At 37.5% G+C, this 22,837-nt stretch overlaps 1 protein-coding gene across 4 annotated transcripts; it reads right to left on the reverse strand.

Annotated features, from left to right (window-relative positions):
- Positions 1 to 428: 428 nt before the first annotated feature.
- On the reverse strand, positions 429 to 22,781 carry itga11b (integrin, alpha 11b). 4 transcript variants are annotated; one of them, XM_027020097.3, is made up of 30 exons: positions 22,657 to 22,781; positions 18,814 to 18,925; positions 15,572 to 15,681; positions 15,391 to 15,482; positions 15,200 to 15,314; positions 14,876 to 15,003; positions 14,231 to 14,379; positions 13,887 to 14,031; positions 12,199 to 12,361; positions 11,854 to 11,924; positions 9,002 to 9,146; positions 8,592 to 8,740; positions 7,577 to 7,720; positions 7,250 to 7,453; positions 7,020 to 7,150; positions 6,755 to 6,921; positions 5,963 to 6,102; positions 5,609 to 5,719; positions 5,359 to 5,444; positions 5,024 to 5,228; positions 4,645 to 4,743; positions 4,386 to 4,462; positions 4,121 to 4,204; positions 3,850 to 3,946; positions 3,545 to 3,658; positions 3,120 to 3,203; positions 2,847 to 2,957; positions 1,559 to 1,654; positions 1,142 to 1,255; positions 429 to 814 (listed from the first exon to the last, which is right to left on the reverse strand). In XM_027020097.3, the coding sequence occupies exons 1-30, from the start codon at positions 22,733 to 22,735 to the stop codon at positions 740 to 742; spliced, it is 3,597 nt and encodes a 1,198-aa protein (XP_026875898.2). In that variant the 5' UTR covers positions 22,736 to 22,781; the 3' UTR covers positions 429 to 739. The 4 variants fall into 4 exon arrangements, with proteins under 4 accessions (XP_026875898.2, XP_081568374.1, XP_081568373.1 ...); XM_081712248.1 differs by having other exon boundaries at positions 5,609 to 5,716; positions 7,250 to 7,720; XM_081712247.1 differs by having other exon boundaries at positions 7,250 to 7,720.
- Positions 22,782 to 22,837: the final 56 nt, after the last annotated feature.

The following is a 22,837-nucleotide window of genomic DNA, read 5'->3' on the forward strand; positions in this document are numbered from 1 at the left end:
GGAAATCTCTTTATCCCGGACCTTAAGGCATGTGATTTAAGTGGCTATGTTCTATGACATGAAATGACTACAAAATCCAGGACTAGATTTTAGATTCACTGTCTGGAACTGAATACCTCTACCACAGAAAAAGTGAAGTTCATTTAAGGTGCAAAGCAGTATCATAGGTGTGTGCACAATGACGGCCCCTAATTATAATAGCTATTTAATTGCCTCACTCAATTTCATAAGGTGCTGCTTGGTTATTTACAAAGTTCAAGTCTATATGTGCAAGGGTTTCAACATGAATTATACTACTGCCTAAAATCTCTTTTCAAGTGCCCATTTGTCATCAAAAATGACAAATTAAAAAGGTGAGAATTAAAAAAGATCTCATTTCAAACCTTTTCATGTATAGGCTGCACTTACCTCTACAAATATACTGTACGTTGTTATCTTAGTGTATTTTTTATTTACAAATTCCATGTGTATTTTTGCATTGTTCAAAATAAAAGCAAATAAAACACTTGCTTTGAGTATTCAAGACTTGCTGAGTCTTAAGTCTTTGGTCATAAGTTACAACATATGCAAATACATGTCTTTACTGCAGCTCTAAATGTGAACAAAGTGTTTGGGAGCTGAACTGGTCCTGTCAGAAAGTTGGAGGGCTGAGCAGTGCATGACAGGTGCTGATTGACATTTCCACACTCCCAGAGTGTCCCTGAGTCTGTGATGGCGTGACCACATAGTTGCCATGGTTTTACCGCTCCTCAGTGGTTTTTTCATTTCTAATCTGTTCTTCTTCACGTCGTCTCTGCCTATGAAAAAATCCCAGCTGCAGATAGATGATGACAATTATAAGTTTTTACTTCTAACATGAAAGCATTTTATATGTTTTTTTTTTTTTTATGGACTTGGAACCCACTATTTAATACAGAATTTATAGAGCAACTTAATATTATTTTTAAACTTGATAAATAAATATGGTACAAACATGTGACCCCCAATGAAACTAGAAAGATTTTTTTTTCCCCCTCTTGGTTATACTAAGGCACTGCAAAATATTACTATCTATACTGCAGCAGCACATATGATGATTTGTTAAAATGTGTATCTCAAAAATGGAATATGTATTGTATATTGAAGATTTAGGACAACATGCCTTCCAGAGAGCCAGTACTATCAGAGCCAAAAGCTGTAAGCCTCCCAAAGTGCTTCCGATTATAATCCAGATAGGAATTTTGTAATCATCTTCCTTCCTAATCTCCAGGATTATCTATATTCATCAAAAAAATATTGGTTGGCAACAGATATGCAGGATGAAGGTATGTGAACTCTTTTGATTCAACCTTTCACCTGGCCTGTTAACTAGTCAGTGAATCATATGTGTGATCCTTTCAGCTGGCATTTTAAACCATGTTAAGAAAATTTCTGTACCATTTTTTGTATTGATTTAATCAACCAAGGCCAGAGTATAGATACGCTTATACAGAAACAAGCCCTTCTGTCCTACTATTCAACTGCTTAGCTTTTAATAAAAGCTTTACAGGGTTTATTTGTGTTGTTTTGTGGTGCTTACATGTCTTGTAGGTCTCTCCTCATGCAAAAATATGGAGCTGTTTGGTCTTAGTTCAATGGCTGCTGTCATCACCAGCTCCAGTGCCTTGAAGTTTATCTGAAGTTTTTTTTTTAAAATTTTTTTTAAAAACAACAAACAAACAATAATAACTCCTGTTTTGTGTTAATGAGGAGTACTAGGTCTAATTTTGTTGTTATTTCTGGCATATCTTTGCTGGTTACAAGGAACAAATCTTGAGCACAGTACCAAAATATTTTGATGTTGGATTTGAGATATTTTACTGTGACCAGACTAAAAATGAAAATAATGAACACAATGAGATGATCTTAAATGTAGAGCTGTACTACTAGTCCACTGTTATGAGTAACTGCACAACCTTCCTAAACATGGTGGAACTAACAGTTTGCATAGAACAACTTGGCACATAAAGTAAATTAGACAAAGGGTAGGCAACATGAACAGGCTATGCATTTCAATAAATGTCATTCCATTCGAAAGATTAGGCCTACATTTAGGACTTATTTAAAAACATGATTTGCTTAAAATGCCAATGAGAAATATGGAGTATTTTTTGTCAAAATTAACTAATTACATATATGATATAATGTGGCAAAAAAAGAAGTAATAATAAAATAAATATTTTTGAATATATCTTGTGACATTAAATGTATATAGTTAATCATTAATATAATAATTTAATTATGTGGGCCTACATATTTATTTAGCTGCTTATGTGATTACCCAGGAACATGAAATAAGCCTTGAAAACTGTCATGTCAAACTCAGTTTACAGCCAGGTGTGTTTTGAACAATGCACTTGGCATTTAAGTAAACGTGTGGTCACTGAGACAGCAGAAATATTGAGTGTCACAGGTGCAGTATACCTGGCTTTCAGAAGGGTAACACTTGCAGAGGGTAATACATAGGCTAACAATTACAGTGTAAAAAGGGCTTACAGATCTAAGTGAGATGGCTAGCCATGTTAGCTTTGTGAGACTGCCAAAAATGAATTTGAACTGAAGTAACATTAGAATTACGAGTCAGGGTTAATATAGATGCTTGTTTCACATGAGAATAAAATGTTTCATGTGCAGATTCATGCAATAATTGATTTAGCACCTGTACTATGAGGCTAGCTGCTTATCTGAATTCTGGACAGTTTTCACAGCAGGCAAAAAACCTTTTTTTTTGCCTGTACTTGCTCGCTTACTCTACAAATTGGTTATTTTGACCAAATACTATACATAGAGCAAAGGAAGCAGATAAGCATAAAGACATATACACTTACCATCAGCAGAGTATGGAGCTTGAGCCATCCTGTCACTGCCACTCTGATGTGCCTCTGGGGGTGCAAGGTTAGCCTGCACTGTGCAGACAGAGCCACACCGGTTGAAGAATTCTGTTTAACACAACAACAAGCAGGGTTGAAAACTGCACACTTCTCTGGTAATCTTTGGTAATACATTTATGCAGTTTAACAGCAGCTAGAGTAGAATGCTGCTCTATGGCTAATTCACAATGATGTAACTTCGATAAAGTTTGAAAAAGAGCAGATGTTTACAAGCTGTGGGGTGAGTGAGAGGTCTTCTTCAGATGGCAGACCTAACACAGTGACATGTGGTACAACGCATCTGGAGCCAGTAGTCTGGAGAACACAAACATGTTAAAGTAAAAACACACTCACATATACAGAGGTGAACACTCAGAATCAACCATTACAGTGAAGAGCCTGATAACCTCTGTACATCATGTAGAATGTTTTTGTATTCAGCATTCCTCATACAAGTTCAAATTAGACAGAAATGCTCAACTGTCATACTTATGAGACAATAAAAAACTCTGGAATTGATTGGTGTACATCAAAGCCTGACAAAATATAGACGATAACAATAATAATACTCAATAGAATAAAAAAAAAGGAAAATAGAAGAAGTGATAACAAGAAAAGGACAGTTAGTCCTTCAGTTCATTTTATTGTATACGTACCTCATCAACATCAATGTCTGAGATGTACAGGAGGTGATTATTTTTTCTGGTTACAGCAAAAACTTGAAGACTGAAGAGCAAATTAGTGACAGGGAACAGCCCGAGATTCTGGATCTGCAGTGGAACATAGGTAAAGCAGTCAAAGAACTAACCATGGAACTTTATTCAAAACATACTATACTCTTTTACCCTCTATGGAAGCCTCATTAAATTCATCCTGAGGCTCCACTAAAATTACATTTTGTCAAGCTGCGGATCTGCCTAATTTAATTTGATCCTCAGCAGCCACTACATGAGATTCTAACCTGATATGACAGGTTGAAGGTAGGTCCAGTATGTCCTGAAAAGCCCTGGGCAGAGTCAGAGTCAGATTTGATTTCAAAACGGGGTGGGTAGGAGTCTCTGTATGATAAAAGGTACAAGACTGAGTGAGACAGCAAGAAAGCTTAGCATCTAGAACTTATTTATAAAATATCATGTGCAAAATTTCTCTCATTATATGAATATAGATAGAAAGGTCAATGACACAACCCACTTTATTATTTAAAATGTAAAACTGTTATATTAGCCCATTACCTTGTAAAGAGGAGATCAGTTTCATGCCTCAGAGGGTGATCTATATTATTGATGTTATCTTCTGGTGTCATCTCTTCTCCATCACTAAGTGTACAAGATGAAAGTGCATTTTTATCATAATCAAGTAAAACCTCAGGAAAGAGAATATTACCCCTATGTGCCCCATCTCTGAAAGGAGTTAGGAGGAGTAGAAGAACGTGGAACTCTTCATTGTGTGTGTATTAATGCATTCGATCATAAACATGATTGGAACATTTATCCTCACCTGGAAACCTTCAGCAATACTTGGATATAATCCAGAAAGATCGACCTACTGAAATCAAATTCCAACCGGAAGGTTACCTAGGATAAAAAATAAACGGTAAACAAGACTTTTTAAGGGCATGCATGCACACCTATATGCATTATACTGTTTATAGACCAATGATCAATTTGCCCTATGATGTGGGGAATGTGACCTATAATATGAATAAATTCTTTTCACTGTTGACTTTTAGAGGTCAAAGGGTGTACGTGTTTCTTACCTGAGCGAGTGACCTTAGTAAAGGAGCACTGACATTGCAGCTCCTCTTCAGACTTAGGCTGTCTTCTGCCTGACATTCAATTGCCACATCAGGAGGAGTCTGGTATTCATAAGAGATTAATTCTTTTAGCATCAACTGTCAGATTGGACTGCTTTACCTATACACAAAAGTAAATCTTTGCATCCACAAAAGATGTCTAGAATCAGTTATAGTTAGTGGGCCTGTTCAAAAACTGCCATTTTTTGTGTTTACAGATATGTGTGTATGCATGTGTATGTCTTGCTCTGATGCAAACTGTGTGTGTATGTGTGTGTGTGTGTGTGTGTGTGTGTGTGTGTGTGTGTGTGTGTGTGTGTGTGTGTGTTGCTCTGAGACAAACCTTCACCAGCAGGCTGGAAAATTGCAGGTTTGCAGAGTGAGACATGTACAGCTGTGTGTTGTAGGCATTTTCTCCTCTGTTCTCCAGTCGAACCTCCACCAGAACCCGTTTTCTGCTGGCCTCCACCACACGCTCATTGCTCAACCCTTCCCCTAGCTGGGCACACAGTGGCCATGTAGTACGTTCTCGCCAGGCACAGAACTGCCTGGAGTCAAGAACAGAGAGACAACATGGCAATTTATTTGTTTTTGTGTGAGCCACAAAACAGATGTAATCCACAAGACTGACAGTGTTTACTCTGTTTACACTCGATAATTCTGGAAAGAAAATCAGACCTTCGCCCAAGCAGGTCATTGGTACTCTGCAGTATCAAGTCAGGTGCACATTGATCATCTTCATCACATCCATTCCAGAAGGGAAGCTAGTCAAAAGCAGACAGGGAAAAGTAAAATGTAATGGAAACAATAACTGAGACATAGAGGAAGATAGGATAAAGAAAAGACAAAGTCAATTGCCATCTTCCCAGCATATTCTTTAAGCAGTGATGAAGATTTGCATAAGTAATGTATCTGTGGGTAAAGTCACCTCTGAACGCAGTGAAGTGGGCCATCTATCATCTAGCACCGGACCTTCCTCTGGCTTCTGCAGCCCCATGTCCACAGTGAAGACTATTGGCCGAGTGTAGTCTACAGTCTCCTTTGAACAGACAACACTTATGTTTTCTTGAAAAGAATGTAAAGACATTCAATTTCAGGTCTGTCTATTCATCTATATGTCTCTCTGTGGGTCTGTCTATCTAAGAAATAAAATATCTATGGTATATATGTTTGCTAAATGATGTAATATTATATATTTGATGACAGTTCAAATATTTTATGATGAAAGTGCCCATTAGAGATGATTAGCAGGATGTTAAGATGAAGAGCATCAGAGACTCACATGCACATGGAAGTAGACATGCTCACAGTGTGGAACTTCTATGAGGATGGTGATGTCTGTGGAAAGCTGTCCCTCAGCATCGTCCAGCACTGCTCTGGGACTGTAGCGTCTCTCCTCAAAAGCACAGCTCTGTCTAAGAGCTTGAGAGTGTGTGTGATACACATACCAAAAAGCATGCTTAAGAATCACACTCCTGGGACATGACACTACTGACACTTCCCTACTAAATTAAATATGTCTTTTGACTCAATTCATATTTATTCTGCTGATACAGAATGCAAAAAAAGCCAACTCTTAAGGCTGATATGGAAGACTGGAGAAGGTGATGGAGAGAGAAAGAGGATGAGAGGGAGAGAGTGAAAGAATATATATATATATGTGTGTGTGTGTGTGTGTGTGTGTGTGTGTGTGTGTGTGTGTGTGTGTGTGTGTGTGTGTGTGTGTGTGTGTGTGTGTGAGAGAGAGTGAGAGAACGGATATGATCCAGATGAGACATCAGTGGGAGGGAGAAAGGAATGAAAGTTTTACAGTGCTTTCCATGGCTGTGTCACACTTAAAAAGTGTCCCCCCTTTCGCCCACACCTTTACACATAAGCAAAAAACTTTCCATTAAAGAGTGGCCCCTTTAGACACCCATCTGATGGAGACTGCATTCAGGATTGGCACAATGGAAAACACAACACACACTACACCCTATCAAAAAATATACACATATAATAATAAAGTAATACAGTAAACATTACCATGTGACATCCCTAAGATGTACATACAAAGATGAGTGTGTTTCCATACCCACGTGCTGTGTGTCTGGTATCGGCGTCCGAGCTGTGACTGTGACACAGACTACAGCTGCCATGCAGGCTACTTCTTTACCCCCTCGCACACAGTCTTTGTTAAACACGTTTACTTTTGAGGGCTCAAAGTAAACATCAATATGCACACGGACCACACTGCGAGACCTGGCCATTGAAACATAAAGCAAGTAGTGAAACAATATCCAGATACTCTTAAGCCATCGCAGTAGGTCTAAGCAGACTGTGGTGAGCTGGAGACTCACCACAACATGACAGCAGCACCAAGGGCACCCACAGACAAATCTGTCAGCCCATCTCCATTTATGTCCATTGCCCCATGGACACTACGCCCGAAGTACTGCAGACTTGGGGAGATGTCTACAGCTGCTATTCTCTAGGAGAGGGAGCGAGAATGAAAAAGAAGGAATATACTGAGAATTTGGGGCTTTACGGCATTATCTCAGGGTCAATTCACTACAGTTTCAAGTTCTACCTGTTTATACTTTGGGTGAATACCATTGTGCTGGCTGTAGAAGAGGTATATTGCCCCCCTGTGGTCATCCTCTAGAGGTGCACCCACCACCAGCTCTCTGTAACTATCACCATTTAAGTCAGGCAGGGAGGACATGGCTGATCCAAAACGTGAGTTCAATGCCTGGTCTGATGCCTCAAGTATCCCCTCCAGGTCAAATTGCCCCTTTAGATAGATGAAAGTAAAGGAGAACAATGAATTAGAGGGAGTCCTTATGGACTTATATCTGTGTGATGTTTGGAATGTTTGGGTATTGGTCTGCTGAAGGGTAATTGTGGTGATACCTACATGTTGACTCAGTGTGTAGATGTAGACCCTCCCTCTTTCCCAGCCCCTGCTGAAATACATGGGTGCAGCCACAAGTAGCAGGTCAGTCAGCCCATCCTCGTCCTGGTCTAGAGGCGCCAACTCACTGCCATAGTATGAACCAATCTGCAATGGCACACATAGACAAAGGTTGTGCCACAGGCCAGATAAATGATATTAAAATAAGAAACAAAAAGAAATTATTACCTCCCAACTCTCAAATTGATTCAAATCCAACACATTGCTAGAGAAAGTTCTCTTGTGTCTCATCCTATCATTTATCATATCCTCAGTGTACAATATTTTGATAAGGAATTACATATGCAGACAGTCTGCTTCAGGAGCAGTACTAATAGATTTCTAACTGCTATAAATTGTAGCCTTTGACTTGCATGGTGACTGTTTTCTGCATAGCAGTAATGCTGTCCTTTACCAAGAGACTCACACACATATACGAATACCTCCACACATGCTCGCACACACATAAACACAGAAACAAATGAAATGCACATGGGTGATAGAGACAGCTGCCATCTGGACTGGGTGAGTCTAGACTGTCACACAGTGTTTCACATGTATGCACATGTTCTTCATTAATAGCCTGACCAACTTCACCAATCAACAGCCCTAATATTAAATTGTTAATGCCTCAATAACTTATCAGGCTGATATCTATGACAACTTAATTCCTACAATACCTGCTTGCATCTCAACACATCACTGCATCAGCTTCAAAGCAGTGTGTCAGTAAAGACTTCAGCCCTGCACATTACTGGGTATTCACTATTTCCTCCCAGATCCCAAACCATATACTAAGGGCATGTGAATATTTGCAACACAAAGGCTTCCAGTCTCCCAGCAACTCCATGTTTTTATACTTGACCCAGTTAATCCAGGTCCTACAAGTTAACTCTCTTAGATGTTATGGGAACTGGTACAGCAAAGAAATAAGCATCTGTTTGCACAGCATAGAGAGGCCCATTGATAGCTTTTTTACCTGTTGGCCCATTAGGGAGTGCAGTATGGTGAGGTTCCCCGTGTTGGTAAGGGTGAAGATGATCACCTTGCCTGTATGGTTAAAACGAGGTGCTCCAGCCACGTGCAGCTGGCCATAATGTGCTGACACTACTGATGATACCACGTAACCTAGAAATACATGCATTGGTATGCGCACACAACCACACATGCTACCTATTACTGCCATCATATTATTAATACATTAGAATTTTTTATTTTTGTCATTTATGTCCTTTCTAGCTACATATAAATGAAGTCCTGAAAATAAAGAGCTGATTTTGTTTTGTATTATATTCTGATCAATTTTACATATACACCTCTACAGCACAAAGTCTCCATCTGCCTTTACTGTATAAGGAAAAAGTACATAACCTGTATATAATCCCTCACCCAGGTAGGCTCCATGATTCTTCAGCTCCTCAGGAAACTCTTTGATATACGAGGACTTTGGCGGGATCACTTTGCCATTCTGTGTCTCTTTGAGGACAGCGCCATTCCAGTCATAAGCTCCTACTGCACCTACTAGAACACCATCCTGTAGAGACAGCTCCAGGTCATAGGAACTACACATCACAGTACAAATGACATTAGAATATGTTCTTCTGTGAGTTGCTTCCACCAGAAATATCCAAATTTGCAAATTGTACTTTTATATTTTGTTCTATAAATGACTGGGGGTACAAAGACATTTCTGATGCCCAGTGCTTATATACCTTTATTTAAAAGTAATGAACTCAAGGATAAACATGGCACTATTATAAGTAGTCTAAGGATAGTAGTGAACCAGTGACAGTGTATGTAGTCTTGCCTAGAGTGAGAGCAAATCTTTTGCTGTGACAGGATCTTACTAGCTGTTCCCTGTTAGATAAGCTAAATATCCCATGCTATAAAAATAAAAATAAATAACCTAATAATCCAAAAGTCATACACATATTTAATATAACTTTGTGCTGCTCTAATGACTTTAACAGCTACATAACCAATGCATTACACAATACTGACAAAAAACCCCAAAAACGGTCTAAATTGTCTCTCTCTCACACACACACACACACACACACACACACACACACACACACACACACACACACACACACACAATATCACAGGAGTTTAATTTAGAGATCTTTGAAAAAGGCCAAAATGAGCTGTACTAGGCCATGAAAAGAAGAACCTCTGACAAGGTTCTGTTATAGAAAATGCAAACATGGTACGAACAGAATGGCACTGTACTGCCCTGAGTAGCCCTGCACTTAGCCCAAACCAGTCTGGGTTACAGGATCATTTCCTCTCTGAGATAAAACCTACAGACATTTAGAAAGGAGCAGCTCATTGCAATCTATATGAGTAAGAAAATGACCAGTTTGAACCATGCCATCCAATTTACGAGTGCATAAAAAGTCTGCTGCAATGATACAGTGATACAGCAGTCGTTAAATAAAGACAGCAGTGCAAAGGCTCACAGCTCACACTTCAGCCAACTATTTTCTCATGCAGTGTCGACGTGGACAGTTTGACTGACTGCCACAGCACACTTGCACTGTAAACTCCCTTCAGTGATACATTTGGTTATATGCGGCATTCTATGTACCTTTTATTATCCTATGAAGATTCATAGAAACCCTTTACTTGTGTTTTAATTACAACTAAGAAAAGGTTCATACTGGTTGTTAAAACAAAGTATGGTAACAGCTTGGAATATATCATTATCAAAATAGATTTCATGAACAATATCAAGAGGAAAAATAACTTGGGTAATGGATTATTAATGGACTAACTGTCTACCCCTAAACACAGTCACTATTATTAAGGAAAAATGGTAAAAACTGAAAATGAAAAAAGTTTAATATTTTGTCAGTCATCTTCTTGGTTTCCAACAGAGAAAAATATAATATAATGTATTCTTATTCTTATCACCTCTCAGTCTTGCAAAATAAGTTGAAACCACTAACATTTAGAATCATTTTTCATACTTCACTACTTGTGCAGTGTGAAAGTTTTCAGTCATGAGATTTGCTTAGCTTTACAAGTCAAATCACATTCTTTAAGTCAAGTATTTTGGATAGATAATTCAGCAGAGAGATCATTCAGAACACCTACAGCTATAATTGCTTTATTGCAATTACAATTCACCCCCCAAACAGAGTAGCCCACCTTGTTCTAGGACTGGTGTCTGGTACAATCACATGGTTAGCAAAAGGAAGGATATCATTGCAGAATGGAGTTGAAAAGACATAGAAGCAACATTCAGGGGGGTTCATGGGGAATTGTGGTATATAATTGAAATGATAAGACAAAGTATTGGAGGAAAAACAACCTTAGCTGCTAAGCAGGAACAGGACTGAATCTGAAAATATGATCTGTTCAAGTATCAGAGACTGGTGCATTCTGAATAGGATAGAGATATAATATTCCTTGTTAGTATTAGTAGGCTAAACCAGAATCTGTACTGTATTTTTGTCTGATTTTTAAGATTTGTTCCATATGTTATGTACACTGCCATCTTTCCTAATAAAATAAATGAGGCCATTCTTTTTAACAGTTTACAGTCACAAGCAAATAAAGCTCAACCTTCCCTTCAAAAGCTGTCACATGAATAACTGCACACAGAAAAGAGGAAAAGCATGTATGAGTGTGTACTTGTCTGCGCTTCATTCGCTGCAGAAGCCTGACTTCAACAAAACCATATGTGCTCTTTGGACTGCCTTCCCTCTAACAGTCAAGGAGAGGAAAAAACTTTCCATGACATTATCTTCACTCTAAATTGCCACTGGTAAGAGCAGCAGCACAAGGAATCCAGCTATGTGAGGTATGAACCTGTACTATTTTTCTCAGGGAAAGTTGTGCTTTGTCTGCCACATCAAGAACCCGATTCCCAGTCACTCATCTGCGTTAGATTACTATTACTAAGATGTCTATACCAGATAAAAAATGTGAAGAAAGGTTCCTTATTTAATTAAGAACATACGGTATACATTAGCATATGTATAGCATCATGTAGACATACTTTGTGGTCTACATTATAGATTGCTTTCCTCAAAATGTCTGTATTGCTTTCCTGCTATGAAATATTGACCCTCATTTACATTTACTGTGCTATCCCCATAAAAATGGATTTCCCTTGACATGATGGTAGCTCCTAATCAGGCTAAAGAGCTATCTCACATGAAAGTGCTCTAAATTCAATTTAATAAATCATATTATTTCAGCATGAACTGAGAATGATTAAGAGCCAAACTTACCTCCACAATGTGTGAAGAGAAACCTGCCTGAGACATCTGTAGTCCAAAGGCTGTCCCATTCTGGTTGGTACCTACAGAGACCGGTTAAATTATTATAATGCTAGTCAAATGTCAGACTCATCATTTCTCAGATTTGTATTAGGGTAACAGGATGTGAGCTGACCTTACAACTGTACTTGTAAATGGAAAAATGTAGAGGATAGTTTAAGTATATTAAGGGTTTGTTCTAAAGTTGTTAAGGTAATTTCAGAAAAGCAGATACAAAATAGAATAAGATATAAAAAGGTATACAGTCATAAATATGTGCAGTATGAAATTTGATTTAATTTAAAGATATAATTGTACCCTCTAAGCTGAAGATCTTTTCTCCCAAGGCATCTACAATGTCCTTCAGAGCAGATTCATCTGTCACATTGAAAAAATGCTCCTCAGGGTCGGTTGCTATGAATTTGATCTCTTTCAAGAATGCCTCAGGGTTGATTCCACGACGATTGTAGTAGCCAAGAACCTGCGGAGACGATCATGGAACCTAAACCCTCATCCAGAGCCTCAGAAACTAACGTCATGCATCAAAGCTCAGAGTACAAATACTATTCCTCACTTTTACTTCTACACGGAAGAGGAGTGATTTTATTGTGTAGGAGCAGGTGTGCATTTTTGTAATCTAAATCATTAGAAATAGTTGGCAGAACTGAATGACACAGCATCAACAGCTTAGTATAAAGATAAGTTAAAAAAAAAAGTCTAAATACCAGCACAGTAAATTTCAGAGCTATAAGACAGTAAGCATTATCCTTAGAAAACATTACTGCAGTTCATTAGAGCAGGTAGTTCATCAGAGCAGGTAGCAAGTATGACAGCAGAATATTCAAAACAACCTGTAAACAAAATCCAGTCTCAGGTTATCCTGAGAGATTAAAGGCTGAATATATATTCTCTGTTTAAATAACAGTGCCTTTGCAAAAGTATTCCACTCCCTCATCAGATTCATATAGATTGCAAATGACACTTTCAATTCTGTGCCATGTCATAGTTTACTTTAAAACACAGATTCTTAGCATTAACCTAAAGTGATATTGATTTTATGTAAGAAGGCATTCTATGACAAAATTTATTACGTGAAAAAAATTTGTTGTAGTACTCAAAACTCTGGAAACTCTGGGTTTACACAGGTGAAAAATATAATCCTAACAAGGACACAACTAACTTACAATTGGACACTACCTGTGAATCATTGAAAAGTTTTACCTTTGATGGACCCCGTTAATTCAAGAATCACTAGTCAGATTATAAATCTGAAGTAAAGATGTGAAAATTAAGACAAAAAAGTATTCTAAGAAATGTAGGTGCATAGATAATGTATAATACATGGAAATATTGCAAGGCAACCTGCTTCATTCTCCTAAAAGAAATTTAGATATCAATCATATCAAAAATCTATATTTGAAAACTGCAATCCACAAGTGTCATCCAACATGAACAACCTGTATTAAATCTGTATTAACTTGGATTAAATCTGCCAGGAAGAATGAATACAATCACTCTTGAACAGAGTGAAAAACTGAAATGTACACACTAGAGCGTTTTTGAAACAAAAGGTAGTTCTACCGAGAAGTGTTTAATTGCCTTCACATTAGTATTTGGTAGAATTACCTTTTGCTTCAAAAACACCCTAGTGTGTACATTTCAGTTTTGCAAGCAGCCTTTGTTTAACTTTTAATTTGTCTGCTGACAAATAATGAATTCTGACTTTGAAAATTGATTTCAGGAGCATTTTTGCTTTAGGTTTGCATAAAAGATGTCTGGAATGTGTGTCATTTTTAATTCAAACAAAGCAGATGACTTTGAAAGAGATTGAAATATTTTTGCAAGGCTCTATATATGCTTGCAGTTGCATGCACCAGTTGACAGCAACCTGGAGAAATTCTCTAAAGTTTTTGTTTAAATTATCATTAAAAATAGTAGTGTGTAGCTTTAAGTACTCAGAGATTTTGTGGAAAATGGGTGATGACTGAACCATAAATCAGACTTACAGCAATTCCATACAGAGTGATATTGTCCTTCTCACTCTCTTCCACAACTTTTTGTAGGTCTGGGCTGTCATGCGATTCCCCATCAGTGATCACAATCATCACCTTCCTCGCATCCGGGCGCCCTCCACGTTTAAATGCCTGTGATCTGTGTTTGCAAACAAAATAATCAGTTCCATGGTCTATACAAGAGACAAGGCAACTTAAATGATCCTGGACCACAGAGCAGATACATTTTTTTTCCCCCTCTGAGACCCTGATCACTGAAGCAACATATAACACAATGTCAGAAACTGAACAGACTGATATATTTTCAGTAGTAGTAGCTATCCCTTTCCCTGCTATACCTTGCAACACTGATCCCAAGTGCTGTGCGTGTCTCTTCTCCTCCACGTTGGATAATATTCTGAGCTGCTGTCACTACTTCTTCTACAGTGTGGAAATCATTCAGGTTAAACTCATGGACAACTCGCTCTCCATATTGCACTATTCCAACCTATAAAAAGTGGGAATAGGAAGGCATAGAAATGATAAGGCATCCCAGTAATGGCTTGATATGATATTTTGTGTGTATGTGTGTGTGTGTGTGTGTGTGTGTGTGTGTGTGTAAAAATAATGGAAAACAATGAAAGCAAAGTAGAGATTTAAATTTCCCATGCTTTGTAAAAGCCATGTCAGACCACAGGCTCATTCCCACCAGTACATAGTCCTCAAGATGTTTAATGTATTAGGTTTCTTTGCAGTGGTCAAATAACATTGTTTCTGACCTTTTCAAGATGTTTAGCATTTATTTCTTAAGCTTTAGGAGATGTGCAATATCAACATAATGCAAAAAAGTCAACAGCAGAATCATTTTCTTAGGACAGAGATGAAATTGGAACATAAAATATTCTATTTATTATACATGGGACACCTATATGGAGGTAGATACAAAGCTGTACATCTAACAGTCATAGAGGAATATAGCATACATATCTATGATTTAAATGCACCTGTATCTGTCCTGGCCCAATGGAAAACTTCTGTAGGATGCTGATTAAGAAGTGTTGCACCTCAAACCAGGGGTATATAGAGTTTGATCCATCCAGCACTATAACTATATCCATGTATGTCTCACATCCTAGAAAATTTATACAATAAATAAAAATACATAAAATGTAACCTTGAACAACAGAATATATGAACACAGATTATATAGTCCTTTGTGAAAACAAAACAGTAAAATTATATAAATGACACAATACAGCCACCTTCTCTGGTGAAACAACAAATGGCCATGTGGTATAATGAAAATTAAACGAGAAACAGATTTTTACTCTGAAAGGCTGGAGCAATGCTGCGTGTGAAGTTAAAAGTGTTGTCAACTTTGGAGCAGATTCCTGTGCTGTATAAGGAACTGCCACATTCATAGGCCCATAACGGTCCACAAGCCTGCAATACAGAGCAGCTTATAGAGAGAAATACAGATCTAGATTTTGTTGTGCCAAAGTAAGGTTATAATATTTACCACAAAACTGTTATCCTTTGGGTTAGATGCAAGTGACATCCCTAGACTCATTTTGTCCTTGTGTTCTAAGACATTCTTTAGGGATATGTCACCTTGAAGGAAAGAACACACACAAAGTAACATTAGTACACTTTTAAGAAATTTTAAAATTATTTTTAATTTTGAGAATATTGGGAGGTACCTAAATTGAGACGTGAACAGTTTGTATTAGTCTTGCTGTCCAGAGGACATCTGTACACGTCACCAGTCTGATTTTCACCACTCTTCTCAAATGGAGCTCCAACCAAGAGCCTACATGAAAACAATGCAGAACACCAAAGACATGCATGGACCTTTATTAATCCAATCAGTTGTTTAATCTTAGCCTTTATTTCTATAGCTGTATTACAGATAAATTATCTTAAATTGTAATAATTAATTTAAACATTCCATATTAAATAAACCTGCCAGGTGTTCTCTCATGATAAGATGACTGCATGAATTGAATACAACATTTGACTAAAGAAGGCAAAACCAGCGTAGACTACCATTTCAGATTCCTACGGCCAAATAATTGATTGCTGGTGTTCACATTCAAAACAACAAATAACATACCCCATTTCTTCACTATGTGATGGATATATGTAATTGTATACATTCCTCTTTTGAGTGGCATTACCACCACTAACTCTGTTTTTTAAAATGAGTTGGCTACTTCTTTCTTGCATATGTCTATGCATACTAGATTAATTATGATAGTAATAGTCATGCCACCTCATTGCTGTGTCACAAATATGAATGTTTTTGTTAGTATGACTAAGCCAATGATCACTTCACAACAAATCTTTCTGAACATTTCTGCAATTGTATGGTTAAATGTAGCTCTGTGCTTAGTTTTTTTTTTACTTGTTTGACACTTCATTCTGATGAAAGGCTGAAATATTCTTCTATTCTTTTCCATAGATGCACATCGCATTATTGTCAATTCGGGCACCAAAAAATGAAATGTGCATAGTAGAAGGGGATAAGTCCAACACTTCACATGTTAAAACCAAACAAGGTGTTTCCCAGTTTCTTCTTAAGAATGTACTTTTCCAGTTTGTTGGCTCAAAGTGTGGAAAGGTTTGTGTATCCAAATGATTTAGACTACTCAAATCTATCTAACCCAAATAGAATTTACATCATTATTCAAATGGTAGACTAACATATGCCAGTTCTGACAATGTGAGTAGCAGGTGCTTGAAACTTGCAAATGAATGCGTGTGGTTACTGTGACCCGGCGGGCTTACACACACACACACAAAGCACATGTCTCTAACCCTGACTCGTTTCCTCAGTTTCTGTTTTGAATGCATTCTGAAGATCTAGGTTCACTGGCAACCATTTTAGGTTTTCCGTTTCACAATACTTTAGCACTGTCTAGCATTCACAGCTGAGTAACACGCAAGGGACTGGTTTCCCAGACATAGATTAATCCTAAATTATGGTGCTAATGGTGATTCATCACTGGAAATTTGAAAATTTGAATCAAGACGAAATACTGACATTCATTTTCCCTGTCCTTATTTATTTATTTATTTATTGATCACCAGGGCTTGATTTGAGGTGAGGTGGTGGTGGGGGGTTACAATGGGATCTCATCCTTACAGAAAAGAGAGACAAAAACCATCCCCCTTGTAAAACTGCCAACCCTTTGCATCTCCTTTTGATTAATTTGACAGCCTATTATTAATATTTTAGTTCTATCTATAAATGAGTTCTTCAAATCATGATCAGGGCAAAATATTAACTTTTTCAATGCAAGCACACAGACCGCGTTTTACAATTTCTCTTATGAATGAATCACTTAATTTAGATAATTCCCTTTTTCCAGTGGACATTCCATTGTGAGGAGTATCTCATATGTAGGGAAGCAGCTGCACTATTTCAGCTGACTTGCAACAATGAATGGTCTCGCATCACACAGAGTAAGTAACCAATGACTTTTGGCATTTCCTAAAGGAAACTAGCATTGCTGATAAGATTTGTCATAATCAACCTTGATTCATTAGCAAAAAAAACTTTAAATATGATACCATACAAGTATACAGTTCAGTTGACTGCTGAACCTTCGAGATGTTTTTAGGCTTTTACAAACTGCAGAATGAAAAAAAACCAAAATTCCTGACTCACATTCCTGAGGCATCACACACGAAACAGTTTGTACTTTGCCACTGTGCTGGTGCTGTATGTGGTGAAGTGCACAGTTGGGGGCTTGGGAATAATAGGCCGCAGTGATTACTTTCCAGAAACCATCACTGCTGTGCATGGCTAGCAGACAGGTTGCTAGACAAGTGCAAATACTTTCCACTTATTTACCTGCAAACTTCAAAGGCCAGAGCGTATGGCAGTGCTGGAGCACCGCAAGCTGCCCATCATGACTGACGAAGCTTAGGCTTGAAAACAGGAAGTACATGTTGTGTGGACATTAAATGAGCACTCAAATTAAGTGTTGTCTGGGGGCTTTTGTAATTTGCAGCTCAAGGCTGACTCAAAGACAACAGCCCAGTTTTAAGAGGCATCGGGATAATGAAGAGCATGATTCACCCCTTCAAACACTTTGCTCTAAACATACCATTAGAGCAGTTCTTAAAAATATGTAAAGTTAATAGAAATCAAGCTCTCAATACTAATGTTTTTCCTCTAAAGCCAAAGGTGAAAACAGAATTCATGCAAGTCTTTTGGACATTCACTGCCTGAACTTTGGGCGCTACTTGACTAAAATTACTAAAAACATCATTTGTTATGTTTAACAGTCATTCTGCAGCATATTTCAAATAGGAATGATATTTCAGATTACAACAGCATGTAAAGCTTTTCCATGTTCCATGTTCTGTGTCTATTAAAGAAAACTACATATATTTTGTTTACCTAATCTTGACTTTCCAGACTTTATAGCACAATTAAATATTTTTGAATACACAGCTTATGAAATATCTTGATAGTTTATTATATGCTTGAGCCATATATGGTATCAATGACTTGCAGTGTTTACCAAGGAAGAATGGCTTTGAATGACATGGAGGTACTGGCAACCACACATGATTTGCGATAAGAAATTATGTGTAGAATAATCTGTTCTCAGAGGTTTGAAATATGATCGATTGCTCAGAAGATTCCTGCAAGGCAGATCTCAGACTCTGTTCTAGCCAGCAGACACCATTTGGGACAAAAGCCAAATAAAAAAAACTCAGAGAAACAAATCTGGAATGTGTCTGCAAATAGTGAGTTTTATGGAGATTGCTTCCCCACAATCTTTCTACTGAGAGCTGTGTAATAAATAAATATTTCTAGGAATAATTTGTAATAATTTAAAACCTAAGCAAGGACAGACGATTTTTATGCCAGGTGTAGCACACCTGTTTTTAAAGATAAAAAAGGTAGGAAAAAGAAGAAAAAACATACCATTTCTGATCAACAGCCTCATGTTGCTGCACTGTGTAGCCAAACTGAGCCTCCTTTGGGCCATGGATGATCTGGGCTTTCTTTGTATCAATAGTGAAGCAGTTCTGTTTCCCTTAACAGACAGAAAACCTCGTTAAATTAGGTGCACTAAACCCTGATGCAGCATGCTGTGAGAGAATCATGATGCATAGGAACTTGTGCATGGAAACAGACACATTTTGTATGATGTGCTTACATATGACCAGTACTTTTGTATACACATATTCAGGACCAGTAATTTTAAAAGGAACATGAGAGATCTTATTTAAAAAAAAAAAAAAAAAAAAAAAAAAAAAAAAGGAGGGGGGGTTTAGTTAATAAGGTTGATTTCCCCAATAATGACCTGACCTGGCCTATTATCTGATGACTTGCTTTGAATAACTTCATCTGTACAGTAACTTATACTGGATTGATAAGGCATTTGCCTTTTTTGTTATTGTTCATTTCAAAAACACAGACTAGGTTGCAAGTTGCATTAATAGACATGCAAAACAGACAAAGAAGAAATCTAACATATAGAGATCTTATATCTTTTTAAAATTTCATTCTATATTCTTACTTTGGACAAATGTTTACACAACACTAGATTAAACAAACATCCTATACATTTTTGCATATTATTCCTATGGTCAGAGAGATCTGACCCTCCATCCTTTTATCTAGAGGCACTTCATTTATCTGGAATCTGGATTCAATTTAAATCTGCAGAGATCAGTCAACTGGGAGCAGGAAGACTTTTTTACTATTGCCAAATGAGACAAAAATACCATATTGTAGTAATGATGTCATATTGCTTTTCAAGTATAATCTACATCTCCCGGCAGGAAAATGTGAAAATAGATGGAACAGATTAAATGTTTATCCTAGGATAGAGACAAATGGAGACAAGACCATTCCTTCCCCTTCCCCTCCCTCTCTCTCTCTCTCTCTCTCTCTCTCTCTCACTGATGTGTAACAGGTGCTGATGCTGATGTAAATACTACAATGAAATTTTGGTGTAGAATGAAATTATTTGTGATGTCACATTAGACATTTGGTGGTAGTGGTAGTTGGCAGTTATAACTCAGTGGTTAAGATACTTGACTAGTAATTGGAAAGTTTATGCCTGACCACTGCTAAGTTGCCATTGCTGGGCCCCTGAACAATTCCCTTAACCCTCATTTGCTCAAGCTGTGTTCAATCAGAATTGTAAGTTGCTTTGTAAATGTAAATGCTTTGGATAAAAGTGATAAAAGTATCAACCACAAAGTGTTCACACCACCACTAGATTTAATCAATTGGACTATTGTTGCTGATGTAATTTCTACCCTTAAATGTTATCCAGTAAGAGAATCATAGCCTGAAAAGCAATCAAACAAATAGTAGAATCACATTCTCTCAGTAGGTGAACTAATATACTAGAAATAACAAAAGTAGTTTCTCTTTTAGCATTCTAATTATTTTTATTTATACATAATTTTACGGGTTACTAATGTAGTAATAGAACAAGGTAGTGCTGTAGGTGTGATGTCAGAATTTGATGCTTTTAAGAAAAGATGTAGGTATAAGCTTGCATTTCCATATTGTTTGATAGACATCTTGAGCACACCCCACTAATGTCTATCATTTCATCAGAAATATTTACTTCAAGTTTGTCAGCAAGTTTGACCCCAGAGACTCATGGAGTGAGCAAGATGGCAATAGAGAGGCATTAGGTCAGTGAAAGAAGAATAACATTTACAACCTTAATTTCACACAGTATAAATAACTACATACTTGAAATGGCTGTTACTTTTAAAGGAGAAAACATGGTGAAAGTTATGCACATAACACATTCCATTACCATACCTAAAGCCAATTCATTTGGCATAAGACAAACAATTTAGTACATATTATCTGTTTTGGGCATAATATGTTTGAAATTTTATTGATTCTTATAGGATTGTTAAACTAATTAGTATTCAAGTTTAAATAGGAAACATTTGGAATATTTTGGTGATAATATTAAAATTCTGCTACTTTAAATTGCAGCACTATTTGCAAAGGCATAATTGGTTCTTTTTAAACTGTGACTGCCCAGTACTCATTTAATGTGGTATGCAGTATTTTTTCTTTACATATAACTAATGGCTATCCTTATCCCCATTTCATCCAGGCTATCCTTATCCCCACTCCATCCAGGCTATCCTTATCCCCACTCCATCCAGACTATCCTTATCCCCACTCCATCCAGACTATCCTTATCCCCACTCCATCCAGGCTATCCTTATTCCCAATCAGCTGCAGTGGATAAAAAGAAAAAAGCAATGGCCCATGGCCTTGATGATAAAATTTTTTATTTTTACTTCTGTTTTGATTTTTACATTTTTAAAAATGTACTTATTTATTTTTAAATTGACTCAGTCCATACCAGGCACATTTTACTGTCAAAATGTGATAAAGGTTAGTGGTAAGCTGTTTTTAAATTAATAAATACCACATTGATTTTATTCTTTATGTTAGTTTCAGCTAACATAGTTTCTGGGGACCAGAACTTAAAATACAGGAATGGTTTAATACCCCCGCCCCCCCAACACACACACACACACACACACACACACACACACACACGAGATGGAAAATGTCTAGTATTTAAAAAACTAGGATTTAGTCTCTATGCTTTCTTCAGTAACATCAACAAGGCATTCAAAAGCGTGCTGCCCATAAAAACAAACTAAAAATCCTGCTACTTCCTTATTGACTGGCCAATTGGAGTGCTCTCCAAGAGTTTCACTATGGCAACAGAAACAGAGAACTTTCAACACATGGAACCAGTGACTGCCACATACTTATTTTATTACTAGAAGTCTTTATATTATCTGGACCTGGACTCCTGTAGGTCAAACAATTGGAAAGCCTGTACAGTTTAGCTTGTTCCATGACCCCTGGGATCTTAAAGTGATCAGTTAATTATCAAGCCCTTTGTGAGTTTATTGTGGTGGCTTAGAGCATGGAAAGTACATGGAATAGTGTGACCCTTCAGAAACTGGGTTTAATATTCCTGACATATAATCTTACTTTCCCACCAGTAGCATAGCCTGAACGAATCTAGATGACTGGCCAATTTATTATGCCCTCAAGGTAATTACACATTTTATTCATTCTTTCCCCCAGCTGATTCGTTAATGAATATCACTGTCAGAATTTACTTGCAACATCCTATCATTTCACTCACTATTACATACAACAAATGCATAGTTTGGAAACCAAGGCCACTAGACAATGGTTGTAAAAAACAGATCTGAGAATTCACCAAAATCATCTGAGCATGAAAGTGTTAATGTGCACTGTCTCTCTTGGTTGACCTGTTGTTTTGATGATCTAAAATTTCAGCTTTCAAAACAGTGAAACTTGGTGGAATCCTGCATAACACTTTGTTTCAGACCCAAGTGTGCTAGGCATGGTGTGCCTTGAGAGGGTGTACATATCCACAGCCAGATTGTGTTGAAGCCATCTATTCTTCTCTTGTCATAAGACTCCATCTGGATTCCCAGAGACAGGCACATCCAGGCACCTTCAGTTCATTTATAGGAATGGTTTTCTTCAGATGTAATACTTGTAATCTTAACCCTTTGCTTAAACCTGACTCTTAAACCCAAAATCTTAATCCCTAGCAGAACGTCATTAGATCTGATGCTTATATGTGTATGTGGAACATCTCTCTACAGCATCTCAGGCAAGCTGGAAAACTGTTTACCCATCTGCAGGACTCATAGCATGCTCACTTTGCTTGTTCATAATCATGCAGGCACTAATTCTTACATAGACACATGCCCTCTCTCTCACCTGGGAGCAGGAAGCAGATCCAAAGCAGCAGGACTAAAAAATACTCCATAAGTGCATATGTGCATAGGCCGGTTAGCATGTGTGTGCACTCTGTAAAGTGTTTGGTCTGCTTAAAACAACTGCTATGCCTCAGCACCACTAAAGCAGAGGAGGAGTGGCTCACATGTGCAAGGAGGTGCAA

Source organism: Electrophorus electricus, chromosome 4 (genome assembly GCF_041902795.1).
Source record: "Electrophorus electricus isolate QZ-2024a chromosome 4, ASM4190279v1, whole genome shotgun sequence".
NCBI classification, from domain to species: domain Eukaryota; kingdom Metazoa; phylum Chordata; class Actinopteri; order Gymnotiformes; family Gymnotidae; genus Electrophorus; species Electrophorus electricus.

What these genes read in the sequence shown, in the direction of transcription:
- itga11b (XM_081712247.1), bottom strand. Translation starts at nt 22,735, where the DNA reads ATGCTAACCGGCCTATGCACATATGCACTTATGGAGTATTTTTTAGTC. An exon ending in ACCAGACACACAGCACGTGG is followed by an intron (nt 6,103 to 6,754) that starts GTATGGAAACAC and finishes CACACTCTCAAG; the next exon opens with CTCTTAGACAGAGCTGTGCT. An exon ending in ATGTCTACTTCCATGTGCAT is followed by an intron (nt 5,720 to 5,962) that starts GTGAGTCTCTGA and finishes GTCTGTTCAAAG; the next exon opens with GAGACTGTAGACTACACTCG.